The sequence below is a fragment of the Bos javanicus genome, chromosome 25 (assembly GCF_032452875.1).
Source record: "Bos javanicus breed banteng chromosome 25, ARS-OSU_banteng_1.0, whole genome shotgun sequence".
In the NCBI taxonomy this organism is placed as follows: domain Eukaryota; kingdom Metazoa; phylum Chordata; class Mammalia; order Artiodactyla; family Bovidae; genus Bos; species Bos javanicus.
This window is the reverse complement of record NC_083892.1, coordinates 3,916,013-3,936,280: the sequence shown is the minus strand read 5'-3', so window position 1 is coordinate 3,936,280 and position 20,268 is coordinate 3,916,013. Positions and strand designations below refer to the sequence as shown.

Genomic DNA, 20,268 nt, shown 5'->3' with positions numbered 1-20,268 from the left:
AGAACAAAGAAATATTGGGAAATTATGTATCTGATAAGGGATTAATATCCAGAATACATAGTGAACTCTTAAAACTTAACACAAAAAAAGCACACCAATTTAAAAATGGGCAAAAGACTTGAATAAACACATCTCCAAAGAGGATATACACATGTACAGTTAGTACGTGAAAAGATGCTCGATATTACTAATCACTAGCAAAGTGAACTATGGGGCACCACCTCATATCCATCAGGATGATTACTACCAAAAAAAAAAAAAAAAAAACCAACAACTGTTGGTGGGGATGTGGAGAAACTGGAACCTTGTGCACTGCTGGTGGAAATGTAAAAAGATAACAGCTACCATGAAAAACATTACGGTGGTGCCTCAAAAGTTAAACACATCATCATACGATCCAGCAATTCCAGTTCTGCTGCTAAGTAGCTTCATTCGTGTCCGACTCTGTGCGACCCCATAGACGGCAGCCCACCAGGCTCCCCCATCCCTGGGATTCTCCAGGCAAGAACACTGGAGTGGGTTGCCATTTCCTTCTCCAATGCATGAAAGGGAAAAGTGAAAGTGAAGTCGCTCAGTCGTGTCTGACTCTTAGCAACCCCATGGACTGCAGCCTACCAGGCTCCTCCGTCCATGGGATTTTCCAGGCAAGAGTATTGGAGTGGGGTGCCATTGCCTTCTCCAAATTCCAGTTCTAGGTGTACATGAAAAAGAACTGAAAGCAGGGTCTCACAGAGATGTTTGTATGTCCACGTTCACAGCAGCATTATTCACAATAGCGTAAATGTGGAAGCAACACCAAGTAACATCGATAGATGAATGGATAAACAAATGTATATATACAGGACGTTATATTTCAGCTTTAAAAATGAAGGAAGTTCTGATCCATGCTAACTGATGAACCTTGAGGACATTATGCTGAGTGGAGTAAGCCAGACACAAAGACAAACACTTTGTATGAGTCCACTGATTCGAGGTACTTAAAGTAGGCAAAGCCACAGAGAGCAGAATGGTGGCCTCCAGGTCTGTGGGGGGGAATGCGGAGTTGGCGCTGCTGTACAAACATGTGAGTGTATCTAACACCACTGAACTGTGCCCTGAAAGATGCTAAAGTTTACATTAGGTATATTTTACCATTACTCCTCCTCCAAATTTTTTTAAAGAACACTAGTTATAGGAGCCTGGTGGACTGCCTTCAATGGGGTTGCATAGAGTCGGAAACGACTGAAGCAACTTAGCAGCAACAGCAGCAGCAGTTATAGGAAACTTTCTCTGTGTATTGCAGATACAATCCACTCATAGAAAGCTAAGTAACACAAAGTAGCCTGTTAGAAGAGTCTGGCACTTGGCTCTAAGTAGTAGTCACTCCTGCCAGTTTCAAATAAGAATTCTGTTCAGAAAATTAAAATGTTCCTGACATGCACCTGTCTCTCAACTTCCAGTAGGTGCCATCATGTCACAGCAGAAAAGGGCATACAGCCACAGAACTAAGTGGGATAAAGAATGACAAAGACAAAATCCCACAAATAACTCCCTCTTCCCGGGGAGACAGAGAAGCCCCTAGTTTCTCAGGTGAGATCAGAGTCCAATCCACCAGCCTGTGACTCTGAGGGTGGGGCTCTGGTGGCCTGGCACAGAAGAATCACTCACAACATCTCTTTACCACAAGAATAGGCTTCCCTTGTAGCTCAGCTGGTCGAGAATCCACCTGCAGTTCGGGAGACCTGGGTTCGACCCCTGGGTTGGGAAGATTCCCTGGAAAAAGGAAAGGCTACCCACTCCAGTATCCTGGCCTGGAGAATTCATTCCATGGTCTGCAAAAATGCTCCACCCTAAGGTCACACTGACTACAATGGCTGCCCATGGGCCTCACCTGGCCTGCATCCAGCCTTTGGGCCAGAGAGGTTTGACCTCAGCATCCAGAAATGCCTTCACGTAGTCCTCCCAGGACTGGGCCTTGTTCTTCTCCAGGTCAAAGCTCTCCAGTTTTATCTTCACCACTTGACAGAGCAGCTCCCTGCAGAGTAGGCAGAAGTCACAACCTTTAAACCACCCAAACGCTTCTTCAAGGTTTCAATCATGTGCTTTCAGCAGCCCTAATTAAAGAAAAAGATTCTAACCTTCATTAGAAACACAGGAACATGCTCAGACACTGGCCCCACAAACCCTCCACTGAGGCAAGGTCCCAGTTTGGGCACACCTGATTTCATCACTCCACTGGAACTTCTTCCGGGGTCCCATTATCCTCCGGCCCCCTTTCTCTTCATCTTCCTCCTCATCAGAACAGACCCGTTCTCTCTGCTCCTTGTCTTTCTCCTCTTCCAGCATCCTAGAGAGTGGGAAGAATTAGGCGGGACCCTAAGGTCACCACAGACCCGCTTCCTCCTGCCCACCACCCCCGCCCCCACCCCCCGTGACTTCTCAGAAGAGGTGAGGATGCCGAAGGCAGCAAGGGGACGCACTTACTTGGCGACCTTGGCTTGCGTGTGGGCCTGGCACTCGTCCTGGTACTTGGCCATCTGCTCGGGCATGGCCCTGCCGATGGCTTCCTTAAGTTTCTGGAGCGGCTCCTTCAGACGCCCACCCTGCTAAGAGCAAGACCAGTCATGAGTCTGGTTTACACGTCACTTTTTAGGCTGAGGACACACTCTAAGCATAACCAACTGCACGAAGGCCGTGCAGCAACAGCTGTGGCACCTGTGAGCGTGTGCCACCCTCTCCGCTGGGCTCGAAGCCACAGGGCTCCACTGCAAGGTCACCCACCTGCTCACAGAGGTGCAGTTTTCGCGCGCGCTTGACCAAGGTGTCTTTGCTGCAGGGCAGGAAGGAAGCAAGGTAGGCATACACTCCAGAACGGGTCTGGCTGCTCAGCTCCCGGGTCTGCGCCTCTATGCTGAAGAACAGAGCAGAGTCACCCACCGCAGCACCCCTTGTCTGCAGGAGCCAAGAGTGGGCGAAGCCTTATCTCACCATTCACACAGCATCACAGAGTGGCCAGCACAACAAACCCGACGAACTTAGCTAGGCAGAGTGCACCAAGGTTCTCAGGTCAAAGACAAGACCGAGTCAAGGTGTCAAGAAAACCGAGTCTCGAAGAGTACAAGCTCTGAAGTTCTAAGTTTCATAAACAAAGAAAGCATAAATGCTTTCAAGCTGGGAAGTAATCGAGTTGCTTGGGGTTCCAGCAGAGCTTCCCCTTTTTTCCCCTACAGTTCCAAGTTCTGTCCCTGACGACGTGGTCAAGGAAATCCTCACACCTGCAGCATCCCCAGAGACGAGCAGAATGCGGTCTGTCTTCCATCCCTTGAGCTCTCTGGATCTGGCACGCTCCAGGGCACAAACCCCTCACCTGTGCAGACCCTCAGGTGCTCCCTGACCCAAATGGCCAATCTCCCTCTGTCCTGGCCAGGCAAGGTCCTTCGCTAGAATATCCCCTGGTCTTGACCACTGGTTTCACACATGCAAAACCCTCAGCGTTGCGTAATCAGCTTCGTCTGGTACACGATACAACCAGGAAAGAAACTGGCAAAGCTGGAGGGCCAGATACAAAGAATCTGGCTCGGATTTTTACGTGTGTGTTTTGGCTTTTTTTTTCTTTTTAATCCAATTCAGACGGTAGGGTGTCCCAGAGGCTGGCGTGTGTGAGATGGGGAGTGGGAGGGTGAGCACTGGCCTCAGAGCACAGGTGCGACTAGGAGGAGAAGGACCAGGCTCGCCGAGGAGTGCCCCCGAGGGCAGGGCCCGGGCCTGCACCGAGCCGTCTCTCCCTCTCCTCAGAGACGGGCAGGCAGCGCCTGCTCTCTGCTCTCACCTCACAGGTGGCACAACACCCTCCCCAGCGTGCCGTGACGAAGACACAGAGTCCCAGCAACGTCTGCTGCCTCAGGTGAGGGTGGTCTAGCAGTTCCTAGATACAAACATCTGATGTCCCCGCCCCTGACCTCTATTTTAAAAAACCACAATAAAGCAATAGAAACCAATTTTTAAAAATCTCATCAGGGCTTTCTTTTCCCTCAGTTGTACTCCCACTTCCCCGGGTCTGCTAAACCCCTGCATGGTAACAGCAGATGCAAAGAAACGAAAGATACTCACTCTAGGAGGATGCCGTTAACATCGTGGGTGAAGAACTTCTGCCTGCTCTCTCCCTCCGCAGCTCTGGCAGCCTGGTTCACGGCAGACAGAACAGCCATTAGTGCCCTGGCCCCATAGCGCCCGCCACTCACCCACAGGCCTAGAGAACGCCCGATGACCAAACCCTCCCCGAGCCCCGCCCCGCCCCGCCCTAACCCGGACTAGGTTCACCTATGACCACTGCACGCTCCCAAAGCGGCGCAGCCAGCTCTCTTCACAGGCTGCCACAGCATCTACGGACACACAGTCCATTCTTCCCAGGACTTGACACAACAGTCATGTAAGAGAGTTGAGTCTTATGTGAAGAAAATTAGAGTCAAGGGACTCGTGAATCTGATTCAGTCAGCGAGCGAGCTCCTCTGCCCAGCACTCTATCATCTAAACGGTGAGTTGTGTTTTCCATACCATCTACAGCACAAAACAATCAAGAACTTTAACAAACCTGCCATATTTGAAGGCCTTTATTCACCAAAATAATATTAGTAACAATAATAATGTGCTGCTTCAGCATTTAAAAACCACAATTCTTTGAAAATTCATAATCTATTTAGGGTATGTTATCACAAACAGACCACTGGAATGACTAACCTGACTACCCACTAACACAGATACAGCAGGCTGCTATGGCGCTATGCTTCCCATGAGTGCACAGTTAACAAGACCCTGGCTGGCCACCCTGGAGACCCCTGAAGCAATCACAGGAGGCAGCCAAGCCACCAAAAGCATAAGAGAGGAAAGCAGCATGCAAAGGTCTGGACCAGGGGTTCTCTATTTGGCCACGTGCACCGAGCAGCCTTCCGCACTCTAGACGCATCCCATCGGAATCTCCCGGGAAGGCCTGTGTTCCTTAAAAGAGGCCCCAGGATTAGGACCCACCAAAAGAACTCTGGCGACGAGCATGTAGAGGATCGAGAACCACTGACCTACACCCAAGAGGTTCCTGGTTCAAAGTCAGTTGCTCAGTTGTGTCCGACTCTTTGTGACCCCATGGACTGCAGCTCACCCGGCTCCTCTGTCCATGGGATTCTCCAGGCAAGAATACTGGAGTGGGCTGCCATTCCCTTCTCCAGGGGACCTTCCCGACCCAGGGATCGAACCTGGGTCTCCTGCATCATAGGCAGATTCTTTACTGTCTGAGCCACCAAGAAGCTCACTGGTCCAAAGGCTTTAGGCAAAATAAAACGTCAGGCTTGACATATAATACTGATGGTAAACAGAGACAGTAAGGTGATTGTCTACAGTGAAATGATCAATCCTGATCAACCCCTGGGAACACCTACCTTCCTCTAGCCCCTTAGGCCGTCCCCTCACCACATCCTCTGGGTCCTGTCCTGACCTCCTAGCTCTGCCCTGTCTCCTCCACTAGCTCTTAGCTGCAGGCACGCTCCCAAGTTCCATCGAGAGACCTCTTCACCCAACAATGTCTCCCCCTCAGCTTCAAAATAATACATATGCACAAAATAACAAACACAACCTAAACCTCTATCCTCAGCTCTGGACCAGAACTGTCAATTATCTCCCTGAATGAAAGACCCTGGAGTATACAAATCAACTTGTCCAAAATCTAAACCACTCCTTTCTGCTCTTCCTCCCAAGTTCCTACAACAGCACCTCACCCTTCTTAAATCCTCTCAGTTTTCTTTACAACGCTTCGGGAGGCCTTCCTGAGCCTAGAATCAAACCCAAACTCCTCCACCTGGCAGTCAGGGTTCTCCAGGACATGGCCTCACCATCCTCTCCAGCCCCCACCTCCCACCACATACCAGGAGTCCCTGTTATCCAACACGTTGCCTGTTCTCAGCCCTGTGCCCTGGCTTACCAGAAGGCCACGTCACCCGAGAGGCTGGCCAAGCCTGCTGCTTCCAGTCCTATCCCTATGGACCCCCAAGAGCCGCTCTTTCCCTTCCTCAAGTTTGGCGGTCCACTGGACCATCCTGTTGGCCGTCCAATCATGACAGCTTATTTCACCCTGCTCTGTCCCACAGCCCGCTGTCTACATGGCTATTGGTCTGTTTGTACAACAAGCTCATGGAGAAACGTGAACTGAATCTTACTCATCAACATGTTTCCCACAGCAGCCCATCACCTAACAGCTACTGAGGAAAAGTCAGCTGAGTGGGTGATGAATGAACACACAAATGAACAGATTATCGCTGCAAGGATGAAAACTAAGAGGAAGGAAAGCTCAGTACCAGACAAAACTTGAAGAGGATGTGAAAATTTAGCTCGGCTAGGGGAGGGGCAGAGGCCGGAGATGGCTGGCAGAGAGGGAAGGAAGAGAGGGCGACACTAACGTCTCCTGTTACGCCTTATGCTGTCAGGGAGTTTGCAATTCCCCTGTGGCACATTTAATGTACTGGGATTGTGAGTTCAGTTTGCAAGAAAACAAAATGGAGTCATTCTTTCAACTTAGAGACTGCTGGTTACAGGGCTTCTCAGGTGGCGCTAGGGGTAAAGAACCCACCTGCAGGAGATGTAAAAGACATGGGTTCGATCCCTGGGTCAGGAAGATCCCCTGGAAGAGGGCACAGCAACCCACTTCAGGATTCCTGCCTGGAGAATCCTGTGGACAGAGAAGCCTGGCGGGCTGCAGCCCCTGTGTGCTGTGCACAGGGTCGCAGAGTCAGACACGACTGACGGGACTTAGCACCCTGCTAGTTATAAGATGCAGAAGCGCCTCTAGATTAATTCAACCTAATTAACATGCACTTCAAATGCCTGTTTGTCAGACCCAACACCTCCTCAGGCTTCCAAGTTTTATTTGTTTTTGGCTGCACTGTGCGGCTGGTGGGATCCTAGTTCCCTGACCGGGGACTGAACCCAGGCCCTGACAGTGAAAGCAAGGCATCCTAACCACTGAGCCACAAGGGAATTCTCTCCAATCAAGTTTTTAGATATCAGCCATTTCAGAAGCTTTCTGGCTATATAATTTTTTTTTTCCTGATGCCTTCTGAATCATGCAGAACAGTATCTCTGAGGATCTGGCTTTATGCTAAAGTAGTCAAGGGCTGCATTTTTAAATAAATCTAAATAAAAAAGCCACTGACTATGTAGTTGCTAGTGTGCCAGGAAGAACTGAGATCCCTCAACCCTAATGAGAAACACCCTTGCCGGAGGTGTTGTATGAATCAGTTAAATCACTCCGAGATTAGCTAGGAAATGAAATAAAACCAGACAGCCAGATTCTGCTGATTTACAATAGTTCCAATAGCCTTTTAATGAGCTCTTTATTCATTATTAAGAAGAGCCATTTCTAGCCTTTCAGCACCTAGATCACAACTTTATATACTGTACCTGCTTTTACTGAATAGAGTGAAATCTGACATGATTTTCTTTACGAAGACCAAACCGGTTTGTTTGTTTTTAGGTTGCACCGTGAGGCATGCAGGATGTACTGGAAGTGCAGTCTTAACCACTGGAGGTCTCAAACGAAGTTTTTTTTTTTCTATCTTATTCTCCGTGAATCCGTGTCTCTCTAGTTTTGCAATGCAAGGGTTCTAACTGTACAGGAGGGTAAGCAGTGAGCAGGTAGAAGGGTGGGCAACATGTGTCTCTGTTTCTTTTCTATTTTTAGTATCACTATCCTTTCCATTTTATGCTTGAATGAAGAGGAAACAGACATGGGTCATCTGCACAGAGGAGGGTGAGTAGCTGCCAAACTCTATCAAGACAGTTCCCTATCAAGGGGCAATGTTATCTGAGCTTTCCAACAACCAAGACAAAAGACACAACCAACACATATTAGGAGCAGACAGACAGGGGCAAGGCCATCAGGTCAAACCACTGGGCTCCCTGGGGCCCATAAACAGGCACAGCACAGGGGAGTAGGAAGTGGAAAGTGGGCTAACAGTGCTGGAGTGCTCCCTCTCAGAATAGCTCTTTCACACATGTACATTTTCAAATATATTTTTTGAAGTTTTAAGAATAACATCTAGTTAGAAGACAAATCTTATTTTTGCTTCCAACTGTAAAATATTTTTCCCTGGGAGACTGACGCACATCACACTGGAATCTGCTTCAGCACCATGGTGGACCGCACACAGGCCCACGGACTCTCCCGTCCCAGGACGGGGGTCCCCAGGGGAGGGGCCGGTGGCTGGTGACTTACTTTCCCAGCACAGGGCAGCAGAGGTGCACACCACCTCCAAGGCTAGGGCCTGAGGGTCTGCTGGCTTTCACCTTCACCCTCTGGAGATACTACCGCAAGACTGTCCTGCCCAGAACGAGAGACGGGAGAGGCCCCGTTGTCCCGGCTGTCCCAACGCCCAGCTATCTTACCAGCTGAAGGCGGCCTGAAAGCCACCACATTTGTGGGGTGGGGTAGGGTGGGTTTAGACACAGTAGAAACTGATACATGTACCCCCTAGGGCCAAGATTTAAAATCTCAACAAAGTATCACAAAAACAAAGCAAGGAGAGAAAAAAGAAAAAGAAGGGAGTGAAAAATAAAGTGAGAAACATAAACACTGCCCATGTTAGTTATACACACCAAGTTTAATTTAAATTAAAAAAAAATAATGTCCACTTCAAAATCTAGGACAGGGCTTCTTATTAATGATCCAAAGATCCACACGTGACTTTTGAAAATCATGTGTAATTTCTGTGTACACAGGCGTCTTTCCCTGGGAGGAACCTCTGCCAGCGACTCTCACAGCAGGGCCTGGGGATAGAGTGCCTGTGCACACGTGCAGGCGGCGCCAAGTGCCCCCAGCGCCAGGAGCCTACACAGTGGCGTTAAGTCACTTTCTAAAATAAGCCTTCTTTGTCATGCAATCATTAAAAATAATGAGGGCTTTATAATAATATTTATTAAGTGAAAAGAGCAGAAAACAATTATTCACAACTACAATTACAACTGCAAAAAAACATATACACAGAGGCTAGAAAAGAGAGTGAGTTGAAAATAGTTTTCAGAGTGGCAGGATTTTCCCAATTTCCCGTTTCTTAATGCTGGCACTGAAGGGCCAGGTGATGACTTAAGTAACAGTTTCACACGTGAATATATGTTCAAGCCAGTACAGTGACGTCTCGTCACCACCTCCTCACCAGGACCTGAGCCTACCTTACCTATGGGCTCCTGACCTGTCTCCATCACGCCTGAAAGACGACCGAGACTCGGCAATTCCTGAGGAAGGACAGCCTGCTCGGCGTCCACCTGACGGACTCCACAAAGTAAGGTTTTCTCACATCACGACCCAACGCTGTTCCACATGACGCCGCTTTGTTTCCACCAGACTTGTCCATCCTTCCCAAGAAAATGCAATAATGATTCTCAGTTATTAGACTAGGACACCCCCTGTGGTAGAAGCAGAGACGCATACAGAGCCACTTTAACTTTCCTCTAAGGAATGACTGGCCTCTGCCACACACATCTGACTTGACTCAAGGCTTTCAGAATCTACAGGATAATCTGATTACAAACCACAAGATTGAAAAGAAGAGATAATTTTTTTTTTAACATATATTCTGAGTGCAACCATAGGACAGTAAACTCATACACACCAAGTTCCCATTTAACTACTTCTCCCTTAACATCCTGTTAAGACAAATCCTGAATCCTGACAGGGCATAATTTATTTAAATGGGTACATTCAAACAACACTGTGCTCATTCCATAAGGATGAACAGAGCTCCGAATAAGACGTCTGAATTATTTCACATGCCATGTTCAAGTATTTTTTGCAAATGAGAAAATCATTTGCAGAAGTTGTTAACATTTTATCCTGCCCTGGTCCTAGTGTATATGAGGACTAGTATACACAACAGAGATTCTGAAACACTCAGAGTCACTGGTTTAAAACTGAAGCTCTAGAGTGTAAGTGTCCCCAGGGTTGTCACAAGTCATGATGTCCAAGGTGAAATGGTATTTTAACTAAAACACACTATAACTAATGACCCGTGCTTGGCTTATCATCAGTATTCATGGATCACGGAATCTACAGTCCTTAGTGCTCTAGTACTAGATCAACTCCCCATCCCCAGGGGGAAAACACACGGAATGTCCGCTATTTTCCAAAGACCGTTACTGTTTTTAACGTGGGGCTGTTGGACAGTACTTACGGTTCAGCCCTTCTTACTTATCACAATTCCAGATTCCTATAATCACTGCTGCTGCTACTGCTGCTGCTAAGTCGCTTCAGTCATGTCTGACTCTGTGCGACCCCACAGACTGCAGCCCACCAGGCTCCCCTGTCCCTGGGATTCTCCAGGCAAGAACACTGGAGTGGGTTGCCATTTCCTTCTCCAATGCATGAAAGGGAAAAGTGAAAGTGAAGTCGCTCAGTCGTGTTTGACTCTGTGTGACCCCACGGACTGCAGCCTACCAGGCTCCTCTGTCCATGGGATTTTCCAGGCAAGAGTACTGGAGTGGGGTGCCATTCCCTTCTCCACCTATAATCACTACCTAACACTAAACCCAGCGGCAACTAAGCATATGCCCCACGCCCAACATGTCTGCAAATGTCTATGAATGTTCAAAACCTTCAGAAGATTACTAAAGAGACGTATCTCTGCCTCAGCTGCCTGCTGCCAACATGAGTATCTGTCACACAAAAGGAAGGATAGTCTGATAGGCACGAAGGAGGAGAGAAAAATCTCTCCAGAAGAAAGTAAATTTTCCAACGTGAAGGAATCACAAAAGGACAGGCAGAGCTGACCCTGTGCCCTTGCTTGGGATGGGAAGAAAGCCCAGAAAAGTAGACAATGGGAGCACCCACTGACTAAGGGCTGCTCTGGGCCGTGAGCTGCAAGTGGTTCCGGACCAGCAACGATCCGCCCGATCGCTTCCAGGAGAGCCCAGCCACTCCATGTCACCATACCTGAGCCAGCTCCTTAACGCGCTTCTCCAGGGGTGCAGGCAGGCCTTCAGGAAGGGAAGAGGGCTGCCTGAATTCCTGGTCCAGTCCCACCCCAAGGGAATCGCTTTCATCATCCATATCGCGGAAGGGGCTTCCTTCTGGAGACTCACTGAGCAGTTGCTCCAAGTCCAAATCCGTCAGCGAGTCCATGGCAGTGGCCGCCTGCAGCAAGTCATTGTCAGAGGCAGAGCCGAAGAGCGAGAGCAAAGGGTCGGAGGCACCTTCCAATTCCCGCAAGCCCTGAGCTTCCGCTGATGACACTGCTATGGGCTTATGCTCTTCGTCCCTCTTTCTCTGAGCCTCTTTCTCCTTTTGGAATTTCTTCAGCATCTCTTTAACACTCAAAGCCCCAGAATACTTCTTTTTCTTCTTCTCCTTACTGGCATTGAGGGCTGTAAAGCTGCAAGTAAAAGGGAGAAGTCGGTTACTAAGACTGCAGGACCCCTCGCAAGGGAAATTTCCAGAGGGGCTTCAGCCCCGCTCCCAGCACAAAGGTCTCCGGGAACCTCAGCCACAAGTCCACCCCGTCACTCCTCACCCTCCTCTTGGCACACGGAGCTCCTCCTTGCTGGGACCAAAGCTTGAGACTGAATACAGGTTAGCAAAAAGTAACACAAAATGCTAAACATCCGATGGGTTTTTTAAAACCACTGCCAGGCTGAAACAAAAGGTTGGAAAAACAGGAGGGGCAAGAAAGACATTTAAAGGGAGAAAGCAGGAACAGCAGCAACTTGGAGGGCGGCTGGGGTGAGACGGAGGCTGAGGAAGCAGGACCGGAGAAGACAAAGGGGACAGAGACAGAGGAGACCGGGGGCAGAGGAGGGTGCTCAGAACAGGAACGTCAGCAGCCACACAGTGACAGAGAGACCCGCCAACACTGACGCGGGACAGAGCGCACTCTGATGCCCGACACACACACGTGAGGGCCCTGACAAGGCCGAGTGGCACCGTGACCCGCGGCCCCGCGAGGCTGTGAGGAGGTGGGCGCGTGGCCGGGTGGCCCTGACGGTGCAGAGTCCTCCTAGCAAAGAAGCTGCTGCCTCTCACCCGGCTTTGGAAAACTTGGACTTTTTCGATTTCTTCTCCTTGTCATAAGTGTCATCTTTTTTCTTCTTCTTTATCTTCTCACCACCTTCCTTCAACTTCCGCTTCTGAGAATTAAAGACAAGGCACAGTTACACGGCTCCCGAGCTCCGGGAGCAAGTGCACTACGCAGCACTGGCCTTCTCCGCCCAGGGAACATCCTGAGAGCTGTCTTACTTCCTCCACGAACACACGATTTCAGCTCAGTCCTTGGACCACAGACCTGCAGGTCAGGACAGCATTCCCACTGACAGCGGCTCCTAGGAAACCCAGGCCAGAGGCAACAGAGGCCCTTCTGCAGCCTGAACCATTTCTGTTTTAAAATGAGCTGTGTGGGGGCCTACCTCACATTTTAAACACCCAGGCAGTCACAGATAGCTTTCAAAATAAGCTTATCTTAGGGCTAACTCATTTTCGTTGGGGTGAAGTCCTCTAATGTCCACAGATGAGATACAGTGAGCTGGTGCACACGTCCCTCTCTCCACACCCGTCACTGCCCTCGTCCCCGCCCTGGGGCCACCTCGAGGAGCAAGTCCCCGCTGAGCCTGCTGGGACACAGGCACGGACACCATGACTGAGCCTCCAGGGTCACAGCACACGTGTGAGAAGGGAACCGCCAACCTCGGCACAGCTGGTGCCTCTCCGCCACTCTCCTGAGCCATCCTAAACCGCACAGATTCGGGCAAGTCACCTACTGATCTCATAAAGGCATGTCAAAAAGCACTTCTGAAGTCCAAAACCGAGCAATGTTCTAACCTTGGGAGATTTTTTCTTCTTTTCCTTAATGAAGTCATCCTCAGATTCTGACGCTTGTCTAAACTGCAGGGTCCCCGAGTTGATGTAAAATCCTCCATACTTGGTAGTCAAAGAAGCAGGAACAAGCTCATCGTACTGAAGGGGAAACAAACCTGGGTCAGCTCCAAGGCCTGTGCTACAGCCACAGGTGCAGAGTGCATCTTGACAGAACAGATGTGACTGTTCCTCTGTCACTTTTCAGACAGCATACGAAGGTATGCTTCCGGTCAGTCACCAACATCCAAGTTAGGAGGTGTGTTGCACAGATCTGATCACCAGAGGCCCAGATCAAGGTGTCACTTCCTGTCCCTTCAGAGCAGCTCTCTCCACTGCACGGGCACCCCCACTGACCCAGCCCAGCTCCAGCACTGTCAGGAGGGGCCTGGGTGCCCCACTTGCGGTGGTTTCAGTGGTCTCACTAAGTACTCACCGCTTCAGAGTTATCAATGAAGGAATCGGATTCATCATAACCATAACCCATATCAATCAAGTCCTGTATTCGGTCTTTTCTACGTTTCTTTCCACCCTAAAATTTAAAACAGATCACATGCTTGTTTTTATACTTGTGATAGGAACATACAACACAAAATCTAAACTTTAAACAAATTTTTAGGCCCAGGGTCACAGGACTTTTTTAATACACAGAATTAATTGTTGCCTTGAACTCCAACAGCTAATGACTAAAGGTTATAAAACACAGGACCAGTCTCTTACACATCCCCCAAAACCTTGTTCCCTGAAGACCTTTCAAAATAGGACAGATTTGTAAATGCATAAAGTGGCCTAAGACTGAAGAAAGAACTAAATGGCCTCATATGCCTTGCATCAAAATACTTATTCTCAGGATAAATTCTAAGGGTAAAAGCCTCTTTATGTTTATTTACCCATTTAGCGCCACATGAGTTCCTGCCATATGCACTTTCTGTACCTTAACGCATTTGTTTAATAACTTCATTCTGTTCTCTCCAAGCTCTATACTTGTTTCACATTAGTGTTGATTAGATAAACCACTAAAGGAATATGAAAATGTCTGAAAACCTCTCCCACCCGACAAGGTTGTTCTGTTGCCCAAGAGAGAAATCTTACATATTTTTCTTCAAATTTCCTAGCAAGGGCCTCCACTTTATGCCTTTCCTTTTCTTCATCATTGAAAGGATCCAAGAGATCTTTCTTCTGTAAAGAGACCATTCCACAAAAATAAGATTCACAAAAAAGTTCCCACAAAGCTATTCATTGTACCTTCATTGATTCCACACTGATAAACTGTATAATAAAAACAACTTTTTCAGAAAAGACAAGGTAAAATACATATTACCTCCTCATCCGTGTTTACCTTACTTGTTTGAAAGTAAAATTCCCATTCATGAGACTCAACAGAACTTGATTAAATACCTACAGTCACCCACTGCAGTACTAGGTCCTGCTGCTGCTGCTACTGCTGCTAAGTCGCTTCAGTCGTGTCCGACTCTGTGTGACCCCATAGACGGCAGCCCACCAGGCTCCCTCATCCCTGGGATTCTCCAGGCAAGAACACTGGAGTGGGTTGCCATTTCCTTCCCCAATGCATGAAAGTGAAAAGTGAAAGTGAAGTTGCTCAGTTGTGTCCGACTATTAGTGACCCCATGGACTGCAGCCTACCAGGCTCCTCTGTCCATGGGATTTTCCAGGCAAGAGTACTGGAGTGGGGTGCCATTGCCTTCTCCCAGTACTAGGTCCTATAGTGCTGCAAATATGGCAAAGGGAGTTTAGTCGGGGGATGCTCACCCCGTGTAAAACTGCGTTCGAATATAACTGGTTTCCTTTGTAATACTAAAAATCATTTTATGCATTTAAAAACATTATTCTAAGAAAAGGTCCAAAGGCTTCAACCAGACTTGCAAAGCAGCCACTGGCTCAGAAAGGTTAAGAACCCATTGAGCACAAGCTCCTGACAGCTATTCAACCTTAGTGGTTAGAAGAGTGGTATGAACTTATTCTTCTCTCAGTGTTATCGATAGTCAAACCCAAGTTCGTGCCATTACTTTTCCTTGGAAGCCTATCTTGAAGGATCAATAATCTCCCTTCCCTCCCAATCTCAATACTACCTCCAGATATTTTCAAGTAGTTTTCCAAAGTTTATACTCCATAAACCTTTCTATTTTTTCTCAAATTTTACAGAGTTGGACCTTAAGCTTCCATGGCAAGGAATCTTAATTTTAATAAAAGACTTCTGTATCAAATACACTTAAGACTTTGGAGTCCAAAAACACTAAGACTGGACTTTTACTTCTTCTACAATGATCACATATAACCTAAGTGGTTCAAATAATTTTAAGAAACCCCACTCGTCTGGAGCAGCACTGGATTTCATGTTTGCTCCTTAACGCCCTGCAAGCAGCAGTCATCCACTATTTCCTGAATGCATGAAGGTCTGCCTCTGTCTAAACACAGCATCTGGAATGTAAGCTCCTTTCTGTCCAAGCCCTCCAGGGCCTGTATTCGTACCAGACTTAACAATTACCACACTGTGATTCCTGTTACTTGTGTAGGTGTAATTCTCCTAAAACATCTACAAGAGTGCAAAGTTCCTTTGAGGTTCCTTTGAGGACAGCAGCCTCCCCACCTTTACTCGTCCTCAGCATTCTAGCACAGGGCCTTAACATTCTAAGACACACGTGCTAAGTGAGTTAATATATAAATGTGTCAGATTACATTGTGCTTGGAACGCTGCAGAGTAGACAGGGTAATTTAGGAGTTCTAAACCTGATGCCAGAAGTGAATCCCCTGAAATTGGATCTGAAGTTCTCTGTGTAAGTCCCACGCATTTTTCTGCAGTTGAGGAGGGCATCTGAACCCCACAAAAGGTGAAATCAGAGCACTGGAGTTCTAATCTCAGTTGACCTACTGATTTAGTTTGAGCCCATAAACAAATCACCAATTCCTGCTACTTTCTATTCCTCTCAAGGAAGAGGATACTGTTCCTACTTTGGAGAAGAGTTGATGAATGGATGTGAAATTACTTTTTCTCAGCCTACCTACTGGCCCTCATACAACCTGGCACAGACTGAAATGGCTTTCATTCTATCAATCAGATCTTTATTAAGGAAACACATTTTTATCTAAAAAAAGTGGGTAGTCCTTCGGACCAAAGGCAGCCCAAAGAGCACAACCACAGATCAGACTGAAGGAACATGGCCCATAGGAGTCAGGCACCTGCATGATTTCTTCAACCCCAGACAGACACTGTGAGCCACGCCAGCCCAACCCCCATGTCCCTGGAGCCAGTCTAGAGACTGGAACGTTGCCAGCACAGGACCCTGCTCACCTTTCCCACAGAGGCTGGCAGAGCACACAGGCTTATAGCAGGTGCTTAAAATAAATGCTCATGACCCAGCTCCTACTCAAACTGCATGGTTCCATTGACATGAAATACAGAAACATGCAAAACTGATCTCAGCTGTTAGAAATCAGGACAGTTGTCACCCTTGAGGGCTGAGGTAATATTTTGGGAGGGAAGAAGGAGGGTTTCTATTAGCCCCAAAAATGTCGTATTTTGTAATCTAGGTGCAAGTTACAGGGGTATTCGTGGAAAGTCCATCAAGTTGTGTGTTTATCACATTTGCACTTTCATTATGCACATAATTCAGTTAAAAAGTTTATAAAAAATTGTGCAATGTTAATGAATTGCCAAAACATCAGTAATAACTGAAGCTGGGTAATGGGTACATGGGGGCTTATCATATTATTCTCTCCAGACTGTACACATTTGCAACGCTGCATACTAAAAACGTAAAACAAGTCTGCCAGGAAAATAAACAGATCATTTAAAAAACATTTTAAGAAATCAAGCTGATTATCAAAAGCCATAAAGGCTGCCCATTTCTGGCAGGGGAAAAAAAACTTCAAAACTCCCAACAAAAACAAAACCCACAAAAATAGGTTTCTATCCATCCAAGTAAAGAAACTGTCCAGAATATTACTGTGCTTAGAAGAGAGGAGCAGTCTGTATCTTTTTTTGTCTGCCCTTGTATTAGGCACAATGAGATTCCCTCGGAAAAAAGTAATGCCCAGCATGAAATTCCAGCTCTGGAAAAGGCAGGGGCTAGTCACACTAAGATGCAACATTTATAGCCTTGGCATGAAAAAATCTGGTGTTTATTCGTATTAATTAGCCATAATACAAATTAGCCTTGGATGTGCCATACATTTTCTCTAGCCTAAAAAAGGAAAATGGTTATAGAAAGAATTCTAACCCTTCCCTCCAGAGGCAAAACTGGCAGACCGTGAGCTTGCTTTGTGGGGGAGGCCAAGCCTTTGTATGCTGCTTCCGCCCTCCGGAGCCCTTCTGGCACACTACCCTGAGCATTAGACCCGCAGAGCGAGCTGGGGCCACGGTGTACCTTGTCTGCGGGCTGAAGTCCTTTCACCTTCCCTCGTAAGTTCTTCACCAGCTCTGGGTAGAAGAACTCTGGGCAACGTTTGTGATCCGGCTCAAAGAGGGTGAGTGTGATCCGAACAGCGGCCGCGGCCGGCTCCGAGTCCTGATGCTGCTCTGCTCCCCCAACTTCCTCTTTCCGGGATTTCTTCAAAAACGCAGGATTCAAAGAACCTGGGAGAGAGGTGAACTGGACCCTGTGGGGCTCCGACATGGCTACCAACAAGTCTTAGCGGGTGTCACTGCATGGCTTCTGTTAACATTGAAAACAAGAGCCAGGTCAAACCAAGATGATAAAAATGGTGATTTTTTTCCTGTTCAGTTTTACAGATTTAAATTAAAAAAAAAAAATTCACTGTCAAGAATCATCGTTAATTTATCTTAATTACCGTTTACTGCTTTTTTTCTGCCTAAATACTATTTACTTTAAATATAAAAAACTTCACATAGATATGAAAAGCATCCCAAATCCTATACTCAGAGATAATCAGTGTTTAGCATATTTCCAGTCATTTTGTCCAATGCATATTCACTAGATCCTTGACACTAGAGAACGCATGCTGATACAGCCTTAAAGAATCCTCAGAATTGCAAAGGAACGCAGAGAAAACTGGTTTTCATTTAATTTATCCAATATACTTTTTTTAAAACTTCGGACTGAGAATAATCTCCTTCTTAAAACCTCTTTATTTTCAGCAGTTTACTTTCATGTAGGGCCATTCTTCACAACGACAAAGTTTTCATCAGTTCATAGAAGCTCTGCCCGCCCCAGGATAAGTTTAAGACCACTGTCTAAAGAGCAGTGTGGCTGGACTCACTTCCTCATACCAGTCTGTCACTACCCAAATTTGGGCCTCAGCAAAGTGACAAAATATCACAGGCCAAAGAGGTTCCAGGGGCTTCCCCAGTGGCACTACTGGTAAAGAATCCTCCTGCTAATGCAGGAGACGCAAGAGATGCGGTTTGGTCCCTGAGTGGGGAAGATCCCTTGGAGAAGGAAATGGCAACCCACTCCAGTAGCCTTGGGTGGAAAATCCCATGGACAGAGGAACCTGGCAGGCCACAGTCCATGGGGTCACAAAGAGTCAGAACGACTGAGCATGCGCACAGTATCCGCATACATTATGGGTATGTGTATACGTGCAATATTCACTTTGTGACCATAAAATTGTGACCTATAAAACCAGCTAAGGGAATAAAATATCTAAAAATGAAGAGTTAAAATTCTAATTAGGGAGAAAAGCAACTGGCAGCAAAACAGGTTGGTTTTTGGCAGGAAAAAACCACCATGCACTAAGATGTCAAAAAAATTCCCCTAAAAGAAACTTCAAGGCCCCCACGACATCTGTGATGCATTGGATTATAGAAACAAACTCAAGGTGAAGACCTAAAAGTACGCACTCATAAAAGCAGGCAAAGTCCCACCATATGAAGAGAATCTGCACATTAACCAATGGAGGATGTAGAAAGGTCAAATTGAAGTGCTAACTAGGTCCCTGCCTGACCAGTAGGTAATTTAAAAATGTAACCTTATCTTGGCCCAAATTTTAGATAGTATGACCTCAGTCTACCTAATAGTAAAAAATACATCTCGTGGTTATTAATTTGAAATCCTTAGAAAAATATAAAATTGAAAGTGTGTTTTTAAAAGACCTGACTTACATCTGTAAGTTTATTAGACTTACAAGAGTTAAGCCTTGGAAAGATTTAACTTTAGGTTTACGAGTTCACTGTTGTAGAAGTTTTAGGTACTTGGGAGAACAACCATATAGAACTTTAAATGCAGTTTAAAACACTCAAAGAAATTTTATTTTTTAAAAAGTTCATTGTTTATGAGAATTTAATGTATTAAACTTGAACTGTGGTGTTGGAGAAGACTCTTGAGAATCCCTTGGACTGCAAGGAGATCCAACCACTCCATCCTAAAGGAAATCAGTCCTGGGTGTTCAATGGAAGGGCTGATGTTGAAGCTGAAACGCCAATATTTTGGCCACCTGATGCGAAGAGCTGACTCATTTGAAAAGACCTTGATGTTGGGAAAGATTGAAGGCAGGAGGAGAAGGGGACAACAGAGGATGAGACAGTTAGATGGCATCATTGACTCAATGGACATGAGTTTGGGTAAACTCCGGGAGTTGGTGACGGACAGGGAGGCCTGGCATGCTGCGGTTCATGGGGTCGCAGAGAGTCGGACACGACTGAGCAACTGAACTGAATTGAATCTATTAAACTAGTGCTTTAATTGAAACTGTCAAAAATCAAATTTTTTTTCAAATATTTGAAAAAACCTAAAATGTTTATTTTTATGTATACATTCTTAAGATTTATAAACAAGATTTGTTTAAAAAGCTTAAGAGGCTTAAGTATTTAAATACTCAATTGTAAGAGTTGACTCTTAATTCTAAATAAAAGCACAGTATTCTACAAATGAAAGCACCCCTCTTAAAAAACCTCAACCCAGGTTATCCAAGAAATTCAGGCCTCCTTTTGTATCTCAGATTATTCCAAGGAATGGTACTTTTTGTTGTTTCTATATACCCTCTCAATCATATTTTCAAACTGATTATTGGTGAAATTTAGAAAAATCCACCGAATATTGAATGCTAATTTTGTAATTAGTCTCTTCAATGAATTCCTAACTATTTTAATGGTTTTCCCTTAATTCTGTTTTTCAAAATAGGCTATCCTATCCTATCACAGAAATAATAATTTTGTCTCCTCCTTTCCGAAAAATAATGTTCTATTTCTGTTTCATGTCTTATTGCATTGGCTAGAACTACCAAGATAATATTAGACAATATATTTACTCATTACTATGTTCCCGGCTCTATCACAAATGTCCTTAGGGTCCAGTCTGATACTGATGTACAATTCGTGAATTTTACTAAGTCATTATTTCTCAAATTTCTCAAAATTTCTCAAAAATTAAGAGTTCTTAAACTAGGAAGATGTGTTTAATTTTCTTATTTCCTGGAAACTTAAATATGCTTTA

At 46.2% G+C, this 20,268-nt stretch overlaps 1 protein-coding gene across 2 annotated transcripts in view; it reads right to left on the bottom strand.

Moving 5' to 3' along the window:
• UBN1 (ubinuclein 1) overlaps window positions 1-20,268 on the bottom strand; it is a 32,547-nt gene that overhangs the window by 11,675 nt on the left and 604 nt on the right. Inside the window, exons 2-12 of one of the 2 annotated variants that reach the window (XM_061402482.1) lie at window positions 17,242-17,529; window positions 13,949-14,035; window positions 13,293-13,388; window positions 12,824-12,958; window positions 12,032-12,135; window positions 10,946-11,384; window positions 4,090-4,160; window positions 2,761-2,890; window positions 2,464-2,585; window positions 2,198-2,326; window positions 1,871-2,014 (exon numbers count right to left, since the gene is read on the bottom strand). In XM_061402482.1, coding sequence (XP_061258466.1) covers window positions 1,871-2,014; window positions 2,198-2,326; window positions 2,464-2,585; window positions 2,761-2,890; window positions 4,090-4,160; window positions 10,946-11,384; window positions 12,032-12,135; window positions 12,824-12,958; window positions 13,293-13,388; window positions 13,949-14,035; window positions 17,242-17,490 — 1,706 coding nt within the window. In that variant the 5' untranslated portion in view covers window positions 17,491-17,529. The remainder of the gene's footprint in view (window positions 1-1,870; window positions 2,015-2,197; window positions 2,327-2,463; window positions 2,586-2,760; window positions 2,891-4,089; window positions 4,161-10,945; window positions 11,385-12,031; window positions 12,136-12,823; window positions 12,959-13,292; window positions 13,389-13,948; window positions 14,036-17,241; window positions 17,530-20,268) is intronic. The other variant, XM_061402483.1, reaches the window with a different exon arrangement.